This window comes from Trichoderma asperellum, chromosome 5, assembly GCF_020647865.1.
Source record: "Trichoderma asperellum chromosome 5, complete sequence".
NCBI lineage: Eukaryota > Fungi > Ascomycota > Sordariomycetes > Hypocreales > Hypocreaceae > Trichoderma > Trichoderma asperellum.
In genome coordinates this window covers 3,919,267-3,937,646 of record NC_089419.1, presented here as the reverse complement: position 1 = coordinate 3,937,646, position 18,380 = coordinate 3,919,267, and the positions used below count along the sequence as shown (strand labels likewise).

At 30.9% G+C, this 18,380-nt stretch overlaps 3 protein-coding genes across 3 annotated transcripts; 2 read left to right on the top strand and 1 right to left on the bottom strand.

Annotated features, from left to right (window-relative positions):
* Positions 1-325: 325 nt before the first annotated feature.
* Positions 326-4,737, top strand: TrAFT101_009432 (uncharacterized protein; the record flags this gene model as incomplete). The annotated part of the gene is made up of 3 exons (XM_024901547.1): positions 326-1,409; positions 1,472-2,154; positions 2,212-4,737. The coding sequence occupies 3 exons, from the start codon at positions 326-328 to the stop codon at positions 4,735-4,737; spliced, it is 4,293 nt and encodes a 1,430-aa protein (XP_024754582.1).
* A 2,434-nt stretch (positions 4,738-7,171) lies between these two features.
* TrAFT101_009431 (uncharacterized protein) lies at positions 7,172-8,675 on the bottom strand (the record flags this gene model as incomplete). Its single annotated transcript, XM_024901548.2, has 4 exons — positions 7,172-7,548; positions 7,624-8,113; positions 8,179-8,466; positions 8,534-8,675. 4 exons carry the CDS (start codon positions 8,673-8,675, stop codon positions 7,179-7,181), a joined length of 1,290 nt encoding a protein of 429 aa, XP_024754581.2. The 3' UTR covers positions 7,172-7,178.
* TrAFT101_009430 (uncharacterized protein) lies at positions 8,642-9,532 on the top strand. Its single transcript, XM_024905074.2, has 2 exons — positions 8,642-8,906; positions 9,028-9,532. Exons 1-2 carry the CDS (start codon positions 8,819-8,821, stop codon positions 9,504-9,506), a joined length of 567 nt encoding a protein of 188 aa, XP_024754580.1. The 5' UTR covers positions 8,642-8,818; the 3' UTR covers positions 9,507-9,532.
* Positions 9,533-18,380: the final 8,848 nt, after the last annotated feature.

The window sequence follows — 18,380 nt, the reverse complement described above, 5'->3', positions numbered from 1 at the left end:
GCGTCATTTGATAATAACTGTATCCCTAATCACCCCTTTACCCTTGAGCCAGCGGCAATGAAAGGTTATCTCTGCATTACGTTTACACAAGATAACAAAATATCTCTCTATCCACTGTTATTTCGCCCCTCCTCGTGGGTACTTGGCTGAAAAAAAGGACCCAAATAAATACATACGCAACGGGATGCATCGGATACTCCGGCACCCGTTCATAAGAAACCCATATATAACATCCCCAACATCTCCTACAGATAAATCACTTTGAAATGGCATGGATGGAATGTGCGTTGTTTGCTTTCTTCCATCCAGATAAAATACAGCCATTATGGAGCAAAACGATCTTTTCAACGACTCTGAGGCAGATTTGCCTGAAACAAAAGAACATGGAACTCGCACCGTTCCTCATCGCGATATGCGGGAAGCCTCCAGTGCAGAAACTCTCACCTTCTACCATGCAGACAACACATCCACGCCTAAGAAGAATGCGGAATGGGGTATGACTCCTCAACTGATTCGTCAACAAGAGCGTGAAGCCGCAGCAGGATTCAAGAGACGCGAGCTCGGCGTTACCTGGGACAATCTCACAGTAGAGGTCCCTGCTGCTTCGGCGGCTGTCAAGGAAAATCAATTTTCTCAATACAACATACCACAGCTTTACAAAGACTGGCGCCAGAAGCCGCCTATGAAATGCATTTTAAAGGACAGCCACGGTTGTGTGAAACCCGGAGAAATGCTACTGGTCTTGGGTCGCCCGGGATCAGGCTGTACTACCCTCCTCAAGCTACTTTCCAATCGTCGTCTAGGATACCATACAATCAAAGGCAATGTCCGGTTTGGGAACATGACTGAAAAAGAGGCTTCTCAGTATCGATCCCAGATCGTGATGAATACTGAAGAGGAGCTTTTCTATCCTCGACTGACGGTCGGCCAGACAATGGACTTTGCTACTAGGCTTAAAGTTCCTGCTCATCTTCCGGACGGCACTAGTTCAGAGAAGGATCATACAGCCGATACCAAACAATTCCTTTTAGAATCTATGGGAATCGCTCATACATTTGAAACAAAAGTTGGGAATGAGTTTGTTCGAGGTGTGTCTGGTGGTGAACGGAAACGTGTGTCGATTATCGAATGTCTGGCCACCAGAGGATCAGTATTCTGTTGGGACAACAGCACACGCGGCCTTGATGCAAGCACAGCATTAGAATGGGCCAAGGCTCTTCGCGCCATGACCGACGTCCAGGGGCTTTCGACTATCGTCACCCTATATCAAGCTGGAAATGGAATCTACAACCTTTTCGATAAAGTTTTGGTTTTGGATGAAGGAAAACAGGTTTTCTACGGCCCCGCTGCAGCAGCAAAGCCATTCATGGAAAATCTGGGGTTTGTGTATACTGATGGTGCTAATATTGGTACTGCATTTACTATTCCGTTTTGATGTTTATGATAATAGCACTACTAACTAGAGTTAAAGGTGACTTTCTTACCGGTGTAACCGTGCCCACTGAGCGAAAAATCCAACCTGGCTTTGAAAACACATTCCCAAGGAATGCTGATGCCATTTTGGCAGAGTACGAGCGATCTCCGATTCGAAGCTCTATGGCGTCGGAATACGACTATCCAAATACCCAGGATGCGCGTGACCGAACCGAGTCATTCAAAGAATCCATTGCCTTTGAAAAAAATAAACATTTACCGAACAATACGATCCTCACCACTAGCTTCATGACACAGCTCAAGGCGTGTACCCTCCGTCAATATCAGATTCTGTGGGGCGAAAAATCGACCTTTTTGATCAAACAGTTTCTATCACTGGCTATGTCTTTGATTGCTGGCGCCTGCTTCTATAACTCCCCCGATACATCTGCTGGCCTTTTTACCAAAGGCGGTGCGGTCTTCTTCTCCCTCTTGTATAATTGCATTGTCGCTATGTCTGAAGTCACAGAGTCGTTTAAGGGGCGACCCGTCCTGGTTAAACACAAGTCCTTTGGATTCTATCATCCGTCCGCATTTTGTCTGGCACAAATTACAGCAGATGTCCCCGTCTTATTGTTACAGTGCACTATTTTCACTGTTGTGATATACTGGATGACAGGGCTCAAAGCCACTGCATCAGCATTCTTTACTTTCTGGGCCATCCTTTGGGCAACGACTCTGGTGAGTGAAACATATCGCACGTAGCCTTTCATAATCTTCTAAACTGACCAATAAAAGTGTGTTACGACTTTATTTAGAAGCATTGGTGCTGCATTTAGTACTTTCGAAGCCGCTTCGAAGATCTCCGGAACGGCCATTAAGGGTATTGTCATGTACGCTGGATATATGATCCCGAAACCGCAGATCAAGAACTGGTTTCTAGAACTGTATTATACCAACCCATTTGCATATGCATTCCAAGCAGCCTTATCGAATGAATTCCACGACCAACATATTCCCTGCGTGGGCACCAATCTCGTACCTAGTGGACCTGGATACGAGAATGTTGATTCTGCTAACAGGGCCTGCACTGGAGTTGGTGGCGCTTTGCCCGGTGCAGATTATGTGACTGGTGACCAGTATCTTTCTTCGTTGCATTACAATCATTCTCAGCTCTGGAGAAATTATGGTATTGTTTGGGTTTGGTGGGCCTTATTTGCCACCATTACCATTGTCTGCACATGCTTTTGGAATGCTGGAGGCGGCAGCGGTGCTTCACTGCTGATTCCCCGCGAAAAACTCAACAAGTTTCGCGCCTCTGTGGATGAAGAATCACAGAGTCAAGGAGCAGAGCAATCGAAAGAAACCACCGTTGGCAACGGAACGGGAGAAGTGAATGGTAACTTATCTCGTAACACCTCCATCTTCACCTGGAAGAACCTCAAGTACACAGTCAAAACTCCATCAGGTGATCGTGTGCTCTTGGACAATATCCATGGATGGGTCAAACCAGGTATGCTTGGAGCATTAATGGGTTCTTCTGGCGCCGGTAAGACCACCTTGCTCGATGTCCTCGCCCAAAGGAAAACCGACGGCACTATCAACGGTAATATTCTTGTTGATGGCCGCCCTTTACCAGTTTCATTCCAAAGAATGGCTGGGTATTGTGAGCAATTGGATGTCCATGAGCCGTTTGCCACAGTCCGTGAAGCTCTTGAATTTTCCGCTTTACTACGCCAGCCCCGAACAACTCCAAAAGCCGAAAAGCTCAAGTACGTTGAAACCATTATTGACCTTTTGGAACTCCATGATTTGGCAGATACGCTTATTGGCACTGTCGGAAATGGTCTTAGTGTAGAGCAGAGGAAGCGTGTTACAATTGGTGTTGAACTAGTGTCCAAGCCAAGCATCTTGATCTTCCTTGATGAACCTACGTCTGGTCTAGATGGGCAATCTGCATATAACACTGTTCGTTTCCTGCGCAAACTGGCTGATGTTGGCCAAGCTGTGTTGGTCACAATTCATCAACCATCAGCGCAGTTGTTTGCACAGTTCGATACTCTCTTGCTTCTGGCACGCGGAGGTAAAACGGTTTACTTCGGCGACATTGGCGATAATGGGAAGACTATCAAGGAGTACTTTGGGCAATACGGTGCTGTTTGTCCCATCGAGGCCAATCCCGCTGAGTTCATGATCGACGTCGTCACTGGTGGCATTGAAAGCGTCAAGAACAAGGACTGGCATCAAATTTGGCTCGAATCTCCTGAACACGATCGAATGCTCACTGAACTCGATAATATGGTCTCCGAAGCTGCTGCTAAACCGGCTGGAACTGTTGATGATGGCCACGAATTCTCAATGCCAATGTGGGAACAGATCAAAATTGTAACTCAGCGCATGAATACTGCTCTATTCCGAAATACCAACTACATTAACAACAAGTTTTCATTACATATCATTTCTGCATTATTAAACGGATTTTCCTTCTGGAGAGTTGGTGGTAGCGTATCCGACCTGGAACTGAAGATGTTCACAGTTTTCAATTTTGTCTTCGTTGCACCCGGTGTTATTAACCAACTTCAACCACTTTTCATCCAAAGACGGGATATCTACGACGCGCGTGAGAAAAAGTCCAAGATGTACTCTTGGGTTTCCTTTGTTATTGGTCTAATTGTTTCCGAGTTCCCCTACCTCTGCGTATGCGCGGTTCTCTATTTCGTGTGTTGGTATTACTGCGCGCGATTGAATGATAATTCAAATCGCTCCGGCGCTACGTTTTTCATTATGCTTATATATGAATTTGTCTATACGGGTATCGGCCAATTCATAGCTGCTTATGCACCCAATCCCACATTCGCGGCTCTGGTAAACCCTCTCATTATCAGCATACTCACCCTGTTTTGCGGCATCTTTGTACCATATAGACAGCTGAATGTCTTCTGGAAATATTGGTTATACTGGTTGAACCCCTTCAACTACGTTGTCTCGGGTATGCTGACTTTCACTATCTGGGGTGCTGGGGTTCACTGTAAGGAGGAAGAATTTGCCGTATTTGACCCAAGCAATGGAACATGCGCCGACTATCTCCGCGAGTATATTGCCGGAAACGGTTGGCGGATTAATTTGACTAACCCAGATGCTACATCAGGCTGCCGAGTCTGTGAATATAAGAATGGTAGCGACTTTTTGACAACGCTCAACATCAACCACTACTATTACGGCTGGAGAGATGCAGCAATCACGGTGATCTTCGCTATCTCTGGATACGCACTAGTATTTGGCATGATGAAGCTTCGAACTAAAGCATCAAAGAAAGCCGAGTAAGCAAAAATAAATGGCACCGTGCAGGAAGACAGGGCAGTCCAAATTGAGAGCTTTCGGAAATAAGGAAATAGATAATTTGTGTTTTAAATACAATTAGAATATTAGAATATTAGAATGTTAGACTATTAGACGATTAGAAGATTAGAATATTAGAAGGTTACTGGAATTTATATTATAAAATTATTAATTGATCTAATTCTATAAAAAGGGGAGGCTTTATCCCCTATCCAAGCAGTTGTATTCTGTATCTAATGACCTAAACTTTTTACTACTTTGACGAGACTCTGCAACCTGTCTTCTTCGCATGGATGGACGCTAGGATTACTATTTAAGACAGCATAAAGAAATTAAGTTTTCTTTACTAGATAGAAAAACAGCATAAGTTCGCTACGCAAATTGACCCCTAGCTGCTGCAGGAGATTTGTTCTTGAGAGAATGAAACAGTACGGGCTTCGTCAAATTGTTTTGTAACTTATTTTTGCTCTGTGGTCTTAATATCGGTACAATACGGCAGGTACCCACAGATGTGTTTGTATGCGCGAGCCAGTTCGAATGTGCGTTCCCGACTTATCAGTAAACTACTGCTGGTTAATCTTTATAAAATAAATAAAAATTTACAAGTTCCTTAGAGTATATATACATAATTTTTTTTTTTTACTAATATTAACATCTTCTTATTGTATATCAAATACTATGAATTTTATATAATTTATCTATTAACTTTAACTAATGTCTATTGGTATATTTTAATTTATATAGATTATATACAGTGGGGTATTAAAAGTCTTTTATTGCCCCCCTAACTAAGACTACTATTTAGGCGATTATAAAAATATTTTTTAACTACTATAAACTTTAAAAATTTATAAAAAATTTAATTCTTCTTTAAAATAAGTGCTTTAGGGACTATTTTATCTTTAAATCACCGGGCTAATTAGGAAATTTCTTCTAAAATGCATGTAGTATTTATTATAACTATAAATGCAGGTGTAAGTTAGGTCTAGACTGGGCGCACTTTCGGCGTCTTTCAACAGGCTGTCTTCTATATTATTAAACGCTTTAAAAAAACTAGTTTTTTACATTCAGCACCTTAAATTAAATATCCTTTAAGTATTTTACTTTATAATAATTAAGCAATAGTATATATAGTATATTAAAACTTTTATATAACCTAAGAAATAATCTTTTTTAATTTATTTTTTAAAATTAATGCTTTAATATTTTAATAAACTTTAGGTAATAATAGTATTTATAAATATAAAGTTAAAAAAAAGCTTTTTTTTATTAAAAAAAAATAAAAAATAACCTTTTATAATATAAAAGTTAAAAAAGAAAAGACTATAAATTAATATAAATGTATTAAGTTAAAGTTAATAGGTTATTGTAGTTTTAATTTTAAAATATAAGTATATTTTTTAAATAAATATTTTATATAAAATATATATATTAACTTTATAAATTAAATATAAAAAAATACCTTTAAAGTATATATATTAAAGTATATAAATATTAAAGGCAGTTTTTAATTATAAATTATAATAATAATATAAGTAGTAATTTAAAAAATTAAGTAAAGCCTTTTAATTATTATAATTTAAAATATTAATACCTAAAAGTAAAAATTTACTTTATAAAGCTATATTAAAGTATTAAAAAAAGAATTAATTTTTTTTTATAATAAAACTTATTATTTTATATAAAATAATACTTTTATTTATAAATTACTAGCAGTAAAAGTATTTTTTTTTTAATTATAAAGTTTTAATTTTTAAAGTACTACCCTATAGCTTAAATTTTAACCTTATAAAATATATATAGTATATATTAAAGCATAAACTTTATAAATTATTCCCTAAACTCTTTAATTTATAAAAAAATTTATAAAATATTAAAGTATTTAAAAAATACTTATAAAAAGCATAAGCTATATTTAATTAAAATAAAATTATAGCATTAATAAATAATATTAAATATTAGCAGCAATAATATATTATTACTAAAGGTTAGTAAATTAAATATTAAAAATTAATAAAATAAATTCCTTTTTAGCTATTTTCTTTATTTTTAGCTATAAAATTAAGTAAAATAAAAGTATTTTCGTTATATAGTTATATCCTTTAGCAGTTGCGGCTACCTAGCCTACAAGAGACTTTTAACTAGGCGCTGTACTTTAGAAGTACTCTGCTATAAGGTATAAAGATAAGCGCTGTAATTTAGTTGATAGGCACTGTAACTCGGCGCTCTAAGTCACCCGACGCAGCTTCCTTTTACACGTCCCGCCATTTTGGATACATGTATACCTACTCGGAAACCGGATATATTGACATGGATAAATTTTCCCGCGCACATATGCAGTATTAAAATTGCTTTCTGTACTTCATCTGAATGTAAACAAATAGTTTAATATAGAATTATGTATACATTAAAACTATATCGTAGCTTCAAAGGCTGTCTAGTATTTCACTGGTCCAGGTCCAGAGTTTGTTAGCTAACTCTTCATTCTTGGCAGTCTTATCCTTATTCACATCGCTATTGCTCAATACTCCTACCGGGATGTAGTATGCTCCATTAAAAAGATCATTCCGGTTCGCCCCTGCGGCTGCCCACAATTGATTGAGGACGCCCTCCTCCGGCGTAAGAATGGAAACGCCTTGAATCGCGTTTGCAATATATAGGAAAGCCGAGTCTGCAAAGGACGAGGTGTTTACCAAATCTGTTCTCACAACGCCAGGGTGAACAGAGACGGTCATGAGCTTCGGAAATCGACGCCCAAGTTCCGCCGCATATACAAGATTAGCGAATTTGGATTGACTGCGAACAATTTTCCTGTCAGCACGAGTCCCTCAATATCTCGAATTTAAGTGAATAGATTAAAAGTGATATTACCCATATCTTAACAGCCAAATTGGCATTCCGCCTTTATCTGTTCGCACTTTATCATACAATATGCCGCCAGATGGGTGTCCTTTCCACCCTTCTGACGTCAGACACACGACTCGCACGTCAGAGTTTGGCATGTCTGCAGTTCGTGTGAGAAATGGTAGAAGTTTCTGTATGATCATAGCATGGGCCAAATGGTTGATTGCAAAATGGACCTCAAATCCATCTTTGCTTACTGCTGGCGGCACTGCCATAACGCCGGCGTTGCAAATGAGGATATCTAACCGGTCATGTGCGAATTGTTTGATGCCAGCCCTTACCGACTCGAGGGAACTAAAGTCCATCTGTAGAAAAGTTAATTCCACGCCCGAATTTTCTGCGTTGATATCATTCATGATAGCGTCGGCCGCTTTTTGATTACGACCAGTGAAGTAGATGTGTTGGGGACCATGTTTTGCAAGAGCCCGGATGGACTGTTCCCCCAAACCGCCGGTTCCTTAGGTGTTAAGTATTAGTAGTGGTTGCCGAATTTATAAAGCGAGATAATACATTAAAACGTACCTCCAGTAACAAGGATAACTTTGTTGGTCAGAGACGGGATGTCTTTTTCTGGATTGAAATTCGCAATGCCAGCAAGACGTGGCATGTTAAATGATGAAAAACGAGGACGCTTAGATACAATGTGATAGGTGTTTGTTTTGTGTGTGATTAGGAGAGAAGAATTTACAAGCTGTCTGTCGCGCATCTTATATATCCTATCGAGGGCACCCAAATGAGAGGACCACATTCGCTGGTCCTCCGTGTTCGCTATTCCTTCAGGTGGATTCGGTTTACACAACCTTGGCATTACTAAAAAAGGTGTTAGCGCGTCACGATCTTGCATTAGCCCTTGCAGGCCGGCTGTCCAATCACATACAACCAGCCGTAACAGTGGGCCACTGTTTCAAGTTGAACTCTTGATACTTTGGTAGTTCCGTGCTGACGGACGAATGCCTATTGCCTTCATAGCCTCCTATTTTCACATCTTCGTGAGAGCCATTCATCGGCATAACCATCATTCTGAAGAGACGATTGCAGACACGGACATTAGTGTCAACTATCCACTAGAGCTTCTCAAGGTACAGCCCACTAACTCAGTCAAATGCTTAAAATTTAAGCGACACTTGGTTTCGTGTGACAAATCTTACAGAGGTGACGTTAGATGATTGTGGACCGGGACGACTGGAGAGGAGTGACAGACCCAGCCGAAAGGAAGAAGCGTCAGAATCGTCTCCGCCAGCGGTTAGCACGTAAGTATTGCAGTATTCTTCAAACTTAAACTGCGAAGTCAATGAAAGATAATACGAGATCGCAGGCAGTCTAAATAGACTATGCTGCGCTACTTGGTATGTGAAACTGATTCATGGCTAGGTGAGAAAAAAAGGACCGCCGCGTATGCAACGCTTACGTCTAATATCGATTCCTCTTGGAATGGTTTCGGTATTCTAGTCTCTAGAGCATCACACAAGCCTATGGCTAAGAGCGAGGATCTCGCCATTTCCAACTGCTTTAGACATGATTCGTTTGACAAAAATCTTTATGAATCATTCGAACCAGACACAGAAATCCGGAAAGAAGAGACACACATGGTTATGCCGCCTCTCATGCTGTACACGACAGCCGCAACCTTTGGACAGCCAACGTCTCCTCTCATTTTTCCTCTGAGCCCAGACTATTGTCTACTCACGATGGTTCAATACAACGTTCAACGCGCTTCGCTGTTCAATATGGCCGTCCTATCTCTTCTAGACCATCTCCCTCTAGAATGTGGGGCCACCCTCAACCTTATTACACTCAGATGTATATTGTATTGTATAAGAACTAGAGTTCTAACTACTGTAGGTATCTAGTACATAACTTAAATAGTGATATCCACTAGGCACCCTGTCTTATAACCTGATTGTATTATAGAAATCTAGCACCCTTTCTTAAGCTGGTTATAAAGAGGTACCCTATAGTTTTATTCCTGCTATCTTTATTAAAAACCCAGTAAAAAAAAAATAATAACTGCTGTTATTAAATAATAATCTTTAATATAGGTTAATTAATCTATTAATATATTAATTTATATATTTTAACTTTTTTAATTTATTTTTTAAAGAGATTTTAAAATAAAGCTTTAATCCTTAAGTCTATAAAATTCCTTTCTTTAGGTATTTAATTAATAGCTATAGTATTATTATTTATTAACTCTTTAATTTTATAGTATTAAACCCTTATATATTTAATTTACTTATAGTATTTAGCTTTCTTTACTATAATTATTAATTTATTATTATTAATATATAATTAAATAATGCCTGGGTTAATATATAGCTTTTTTATTAAGCCTTATAAATATATAGCCTTTAAGCTGCTGGCTGCTAAAGTAATATATTTTAATTTTATGCTAGAGGTTACTATAATGCTTTATTTAATGCTTTTTTAGTTAATAGTATTATTAACTAAAAAGAAAATATAATATTATATTAATTTTAATTAAAGGTATCTTTAGTTTATTTTATATTATTATATTTAATTAATTTAAGCCCTTCCTGACTTTTATAAGTTAAAGCAAGCTTTAAATTATATATTATATATTTTAATATTTATTTTATAGCTAAAAGATATATTACTATAAGGTTAATTATAAATTTATTAAGCTTAGCTATAGGGTAGGCTAAGTTAATTTTTATATAAATTATTATAAATATTAATATTTTAATAATATATTAATAAAGCTTTTTTTAATTTAAATTTTTTAAGTTTTTAAACCTTGCTAAAATAAGCTTTTTATTTATATTTATAAAGGTTTACTAAAGCTTAATATTTTATAGCTTTAAATATTTAAGTAATTTTTTTAAATAAGCTTATTATAAAAGTTAAAGTTATTATTATTTATAGTTTTAAATAATTTAAATTTTTAAAAAATAGTATATAGGCTTTAGATTATTTATTTAAAAATAACTTTTTAATTAATCTTTAACTTTATATACTGCTTTAATATCTATATTAAAAAAAAGTAAATTATTAATATAGACCCCTATAATAACTTTTTTTTTTTTATTTATAAAAACAGCTTTATTATATTAAAAAACTATAAAGTTAAGCTTTATTAATATTTTAGTAAGTATTTTATATTAAACTTTTAGTGCTTACTTTAAACTATAAAGTGCCTTTTATAGGCAATAGACTTTATAATTATTATTAAAATTAATAGGAAATTTAATATAAATTAATTTATTAACCTTGCTATAGAGGAAGGCTGTTTTAATATTTATTTATTTAATTTCTTAATTTAATACTACTATAATTATAAATAGTAGCCTATAGGTTTTCTGCCTGACTACTATAGTAAAGGTTTTATTATAGTTAATACTATATTTTTATTTAAAGCTATAAATAACCCAGCAGGCTTTATAATACTTAATTTAATTATTAATATTAAGTTTAGTCTTATATATTTATTTATTAATTAATATATTCTATATTTATAGATAATTAATTAATTTTTATATATTATTTTTTATTAAAGAATTATATTTATTTTATATTATAGTTTATTATTATTTTTATTATAATAACTATTAGGCTTTTTTATAGTTTAATAAATTAGTGTTTTTTAAGGCTATATTAATAATTATAGTAAAAGTTTTAATTATTATAAAAATATTATATAGCCTTAAGGGTAATTTATTTATAATTTTTTATAAAAATTATTATTTATTTTAATTTAGTTTATTATATTAAAAAGGATTTTTTTTTTTAAATATTACTTTATAGGCTATAATAAAATCTTTTTATATAATTTAAAGTAACTTTTTAAATAGATATTTTAAAGCTTTTATTATTTATAGTATAAACTATAATTTTATATTGCCTTAATATTTATTCCCCTCTTTAAGCTAAACTATAAGTTTTTTAAGTATTAAAGGCTTTTTTAATCTAAAAAATTAAAATTTCTTAAATTAATATATTAATAAAATTTCTTTTACTATAAATAAAGCTAGTAGGTTTATACTTTTTATAAAAAGCTTATAGTCTATCTTTAGGTTAATCTTTATTTTTTTATTAAATATTACTTCTTTAGCTTATTTAATTTAATTAATAATAAAATTCTATAAATAATAAATAATATTAGCTTTATAGTTAATTAAAAAGTAAAGTTATATATAATTATTTAGCTTCTTAAGGAACTTAAGCTTAAGGATAAGTTTATAGGCCCTGTAGCCTAGGTATTTAAGGTATAAAATATTAAGCTTAATTTTAATTTAAGCTTTATATAATATTATATTACCTAAAGCACTATATAAGCTTTTTTTTTAAATATATATTATACTTTATAAAATTTCTTCTTATAGTTCTTTAAGTAGTTAATTATTAAAGAAAATAACTTTTATTTTATTTTATATTATTTAATATATTTTTTTTATTAAATTTTATAATAATATATAAAGTATAATTTACTTAAAATAGATTTTCTTTTATAAAAAAAAATTAAATATAATTATATTTTTAAATTTACTTTTATTATTTATTTAATAAAATTAAACTTTTAAGTTAATTTAGGCCTTTAAATAAATAATATTTACTTAAATATATATAGTTGCCTGGCTTTTTTTTTTTAATAAATAAAAATAAAGTTTTTTAATTAAATTATTAATTATTAATAAATAATAATATTTACTTTAAAATATTAATAATTTAATAGGTCTGCTTAAATTTATTATTTATCTTTAGCCTTTAATAAGTGCTTTATATAATATAGCTTGTGTATTTTTTACTTTACTTTTACTAGTAATATAGGCCTTATATAGTCTAAGAGTTTTATTAATAAATTTTATTTTAATTAAATCTACTAGCTTAATATAATTTTAATAATTTAAGTAGTTTATTTATTAATATAAAATAAGTAAAGGCAGTGTTTTTATAATATTATTTATAAAGTAAGCTATTAAATTATTAAAGTTATTAAATATCTTTTACTTAAATATATTTTTTATATATAAGTAATTTAAATAGCTAAACCTTTTATAGATTATACCTTAAAGAATAAAATAATTTTTATATATAATAATAATTTATTATTTATTTTAATAATACTTAAAGTAATTATATTTTATAAAAGCTTTTATAAATATTAAGTTTATTAATATAAATAAAATATATAAAACTTTTATTAAATAAATAAATTTAATATTATTAATTTATTATATTATAAGTAATACTTTTCTTTAACTAAAGGCTTAAGTGCTTTATTTTATATTACTTATAAGAATTAATATAAAAAAAAGTTTATATTTACTATATATATATTAATTTTAATAAATATAGTATTTTACTGCAGTATTAAAAATTTAATCTAGCTTTTTAATATTTAATATATTTCCTTTTATTTTTATTTAATAAATTTTAAATTTATTTATAGTAGCTATAAAGTAATTACTTAAATTAATTAGCTAATTAAAGAAAATATTTATGCTAAATAAAGGTTATTTTTTTTTATTAAATATATTATTTATATTTATATTATAGACTGCTAGTTTAAATACTTATTTAATAAATTAACTTTACTATTAGTAATTTTAAATTTATTTATAGCAGGATTTATTATTATAGTTAAAGGCTATTAATATTTAGCTATATATAAAGTATATCTTTTACTATAGCCTTTTATAGTTAATAGGTTTTTTAAATTTAGATTTTTTTTAATTTAGTTTTTAAAAATTATTATTATATAGTCTTTTATTTAATTTACTTTTTTTAAAATAGGTTATATAAGTTTTAGTAAAACTAGATATTAAATTTATAAATAGTTTTTTTTTAATTTTAAATTATTATTATTTATCTTAGGCCTTTTTTATTAATTAATCTAAAGTAAATTTAGCTTTATCTTTAATATTAGCTACTTTATAGTATTAATAAACATTAAATTAAAATATTATAAAGGTATTATTTAAATTATTTAAAAACTAAAGTTAATAAAGCTTTTTAAAAATACCTTAGCTAAGTTATATTTATTTTAATTTATAAATATATTTTTTAAAGGCTTAAGTATATTTTTTTATATTACTATAAAATTAAAGAATATTTATAATTAATTTTATAATAATTTTATTAAATATATTAATACTATATTATTAACTATATTTTTAAAGTTTTTAATATACTGCTAAAGTGCTAGTATATTTATATATTTTTTTATTTATATAGCATAAGTAATATTAATAAATTTTAGCTAGCAGGTTTATATTTATTTTATTTTAATATATATTTTAATTTATAAAGTAATTTTAAACTATAGTTAAGTATACTTTAAAGGGTTTTATAAATTATAGCTAAATGCTTTTAAAGATATAGTATATTAATTTTACTATAGCAGTATTTTTTAATGTTTTATTTTATTTAATTTAATTATTTACTTCTTTAAATATAAAAATAAATATATAGTTATTACTATTTTTATTAATTTTAATTACTTTTATTTAAACTTTAAAATTAAATTTATTTAATTATAGTTTTTTATATTATAGTTTTATTTAAATTATTATTTTTTATTATTTTTATATTAAAGGTATTATAATATTTTATACTTAATAATTTAATTATAGTATTAAACTATAATAATATTAATTATTAAAAAGTTTAATAAAGTTATTATAATTATATTATAATATTAATAATTAATTAATATATTATTAAATTATTTATTTTATTTATTTAGCTAATTATAGTAGTTATAAACTATAAAATTATTTATTAAAACTTTTTTTAACTTTTTATTTTTAAAAAAAAATATTATTATATAATTCTTTTAATTTACTTTAATTAATTAATATTTTATTTATAAAGGTATTTTATAAATTTTAAATAGCCTGTAGAAATATAAAGTTTAATTTATTATTTATAAATAATAAAAAGTATTAATTTAATATTTAAAGAATATATTTTAAAAATAATATTATAAAATTTATAATATATATACTATTATTTTAAATAATATTCTTAAGTTTAAGATTAATGCCTTTAATTAATATATTAACTAGCTTTTTAAATTCTTTAAAAACTTTATTTAATATTATTTTACTATTTATTTTATTAATAATATTTATAAGTTTATTAAAGGTTTTTTTAAAGCTTTATTAATAATTAAATATATTTTATATAATAAAAAAACTTTAATAATTTAAAGTTATTTTAGTAATTTTATTAAAAAAGCTTTTAAAAATTACTTTAAAAATTTATTAATAATAATTAATAATATTTAATTAATAAAAAAAATATTAATTTATTTTAATAAAGCTTATATAATTTATATTTATTATAATAAAAAATATATTAATATATTATTTTAATTTTTAAAAAAATATTAATTTAATAAAAAATTAAAAATTTTTAATAAAGTATTTTAATATTAAAATATTTAAATTATATAGTATTTTAAATATAATATAATTATATTATTAATATTATATAAATATAAAAAAATTTAAATTTATTTTTAAATTAATTAATTTAAAGTTAATTAAAGTAAATACTTAATTAATTAATTAAAAGTTTATTTAAAATTAATTAAAATTATTTAATTATATTAAGGCTTTCGGGCTTATAATCTATTATACTTAAATATATATTATATTATATAAGAACTAGGGTTTTAACTACTGTAGGTATTTAATACATAACTTAGATAGTGATATCCACTAGGCACCCTGTCTCATGACCTGATTGTATTGTGGAAATCTAGCAAACCTTCCAAGCTTAGCCATAGATCCGCCTAGTTGCGTCCCACCAGAGCTTTTACCCACTACTTTACAGAAATCTACGCCTCACGAGTACTGGATAGACATATTCCCATGCCCTGTGATGCGGGATAATCTGATCCGCCTTTATAAACAATACGATGCTCACGCCCTTCAACTCGATCTAGCGAAGAGTTTGTACGAAGGGTTTGTTGACGGAGAGCAACGCGGTTGTATGGTCTGGGGTGAGCCATGGACGGTCCACGGGTGGGAAGTGAGTGAAGGATTTGTCAGAAAATAGGGGTTTTTGCTCAAAGGCTGTTCTAGACTTCTTGCATCAACGAACCGCTGGAGGGAATCGCGAGGCGAAGATACGCTAGCCATAGAAGTATGCGGGAGAAGTGATCATGTATATTGAGTATTCTAATTTTTGCAAAGTCATGAGGTTATTTGCGGGTCAGGCGGCCTATATAGTCAAATAAATCTTCCTGTTTAACCTCTCTAGGGTTCCTAGGTTATTACTAATATTATTATACATACGTGTACAAATATATGTATTTATATTGCTACTTTGCTTCCAATAGAAGGGCAAATATACCCTTTTATCGCCCATATCGCTAGGTTTAACAACGCAAAAAAAAAAAAAAAAAAAAAAAAAAAAAAAAAAAAAAAAAAAATAAACAGCTATTGACTATGCATCTCCAAGAACATTAATTACGGAGGTAATACAGCCCTGCATCTAAATTTATTATATATAGTACAAATTTACTTTCTATTTTTGAAAGAGCACTTGGTATAATAGGAACGAATGAAGATTTCGGATGCTTTGGGTATGTCAATTTAATATTAAGATACCGAGAAGCAATTGAGACACTATCGACCAATGGCCGGTTCTAGCTCCACGCAAACGTTAAATACAATCCTCATATGCAAACCCCATTCGTCAATCTTATATTTCATTTTCTTGGAGACCCAGTACTTTGGCAAAGTCTTTTTTAAATAGTGTCGCTCAGTCCTTAGCGGAACTTGTTTCTACAAGTTTATGTCAATGTTCGTAGTTGATATAAAACAACTGTCTTGCCCTCCTTAAATCACTTGTAACCTGACAGATCTTCAACAGGTTCTAGATCAACTTTCGTATAATACCCGCAAATTAACTTCAACAGCAAATATAATTAAAATAACAATGCCCATTAGCGAAAACTCTTATTTTACTAAAATAATGGTGTTAAAATTCAATATCACCAGTATGGGCACGGTCCAGTATGAGTTTTCGTTCACGGCCATCCAGATAATGAAATAACCTGGTCCCAGCAGATTGATGGCTTTTCTAAAGATCATACTGTTAGGGACGGCCTATCCAGTATTCAAGCCGGCGTCTTTTGTGTCCAAAAAAGCGAAGCTTGTAGAAAGAAGTTCTTATACTTTTAGATACTGTATTAGAAGGCTTTCCACTATAATACAGCACTTGCCCACTGTATTACAGCACTTATCCACTATATTACAGCGCTTACCTACATATACAATAACGCAGTACTTATCTATATGTTATAATACATATTGATTAATATAATATTTATATACTATATTATAGCACTTATTTATTATAATACATTCCTTATTTTATATAATATAGTGTTTATTAATTATATATATTAGTCTTTAATATTCTTACTTTATATATATATACTTTAAGTTATTTATTTTAATTTCTAATTATACTTAAATTAATATATATATTAGCTATAATAAGATAATTTTTACTTTTTTAGATATTAAATACGCCTACTTAAATACTGGATAAGCCGTCTCTACTGTTATTCTCCCAACAGTTCGGGAGTATCCGCCGAGCGACGTCCTATTATATGAGAATGCCTATGAACGCCACGCAATGGCCAGAGACATGGTGGCACTTCTAGATCATCTGAAATTCAACAAGGTCGTCTTTGCTGGCAGTGATATCGGCGGTAATATTGTACAAAAACTTGCCTGATACTATCCCGGCAGTGTTGCGAGTCTCGTTATCTTCAACAACTTAATTATGGGCACTATGATGCATCGCATCCACTACGACAAAGGGCAACATAATTTCCAAGTTCTCGGTAAGGTTTATTAACCATAATTCTGGTGACCCTTGGGACGTGGACCATGTCATCCGTATAATCGAAGACCCTGAGAATCGCGGGGAAGTTAAGAAATATCTCCAGCAATCTCCCGACGGTGGCATGTTTTATTGTTTCCGTGCAAATTACCCTGGACCTCCTTATGGCCAGAATATCGACACTTCCGAGATGTATTATCAAATACCCTGGATTAGGTATTATTTGGAGAATGCATGAACCATATTTATCTGAAAAAATTCTCGATGGTTTTTATTAGTGGTTCATGCAGTCTGTGGGGGAGGTTACACTCCCTAACGCTGGATATTGGCTGTGGCAATGATCTGCTGAAGGTGAGTAGGGAGCTGCGATAGTGGCTGAGCGCGCTTGAAGCTGAGGAACTCTTATAGCGAATAGCCAACTACCATATTTGAAGCAATAAGTAAGGTGCTGGTACAAAAGATCGACAAATTTTGTCAATTTAAAAAGCAAGCTTGAAGTTTAATGCAGGTGATCCAGCCAATCCAGCTGATCCTATGATATTTACTTGGTAACTTGTAAGCTTATTTCTACAATTACAAATATTAGGCCCTAGTCATATATTTATTAGCTGTACTTAAAATTCGCAATATTATATTAATAGTCTCAAATCATAGTTAAAAGCTCTGGATTTTATTTTCCTGAATACTTATTAGCTCCGACAGCTCCAACTCCAACAGCTCCAACAGCTCCAACAGCTCCAACAGCTCCAACAGCTGCAACAGCTCCAACAGCTCCAACAGCTCCGATAGCACCCACAGCTCCAACAGCTCCAACAGTAAATGACCCCAACAGCTCCAACTCCCGTACCTTTAACCTTACCAATTATCTTAATACTACCAATGCTAATTAATGTTAGGCATGC

Bases quoted from the DNA above. Each gene is read 5' to 3' on its own strand.
- TrAFT101_009430 (XM_024905074.2), top strand. From the start codon at position 8,819: ATGATTGTGGACCGGGACGACTGGAGAGGAGTGACAGACCCAGCCGAA. The intron at 8,907-9,027 runs GTAAGTATTGCA...ATTCATGGCTAG, and splicing joins TCTCCGCCAGCGGTTAGCAC to GTGAGAAAAAAAGGACCGCC.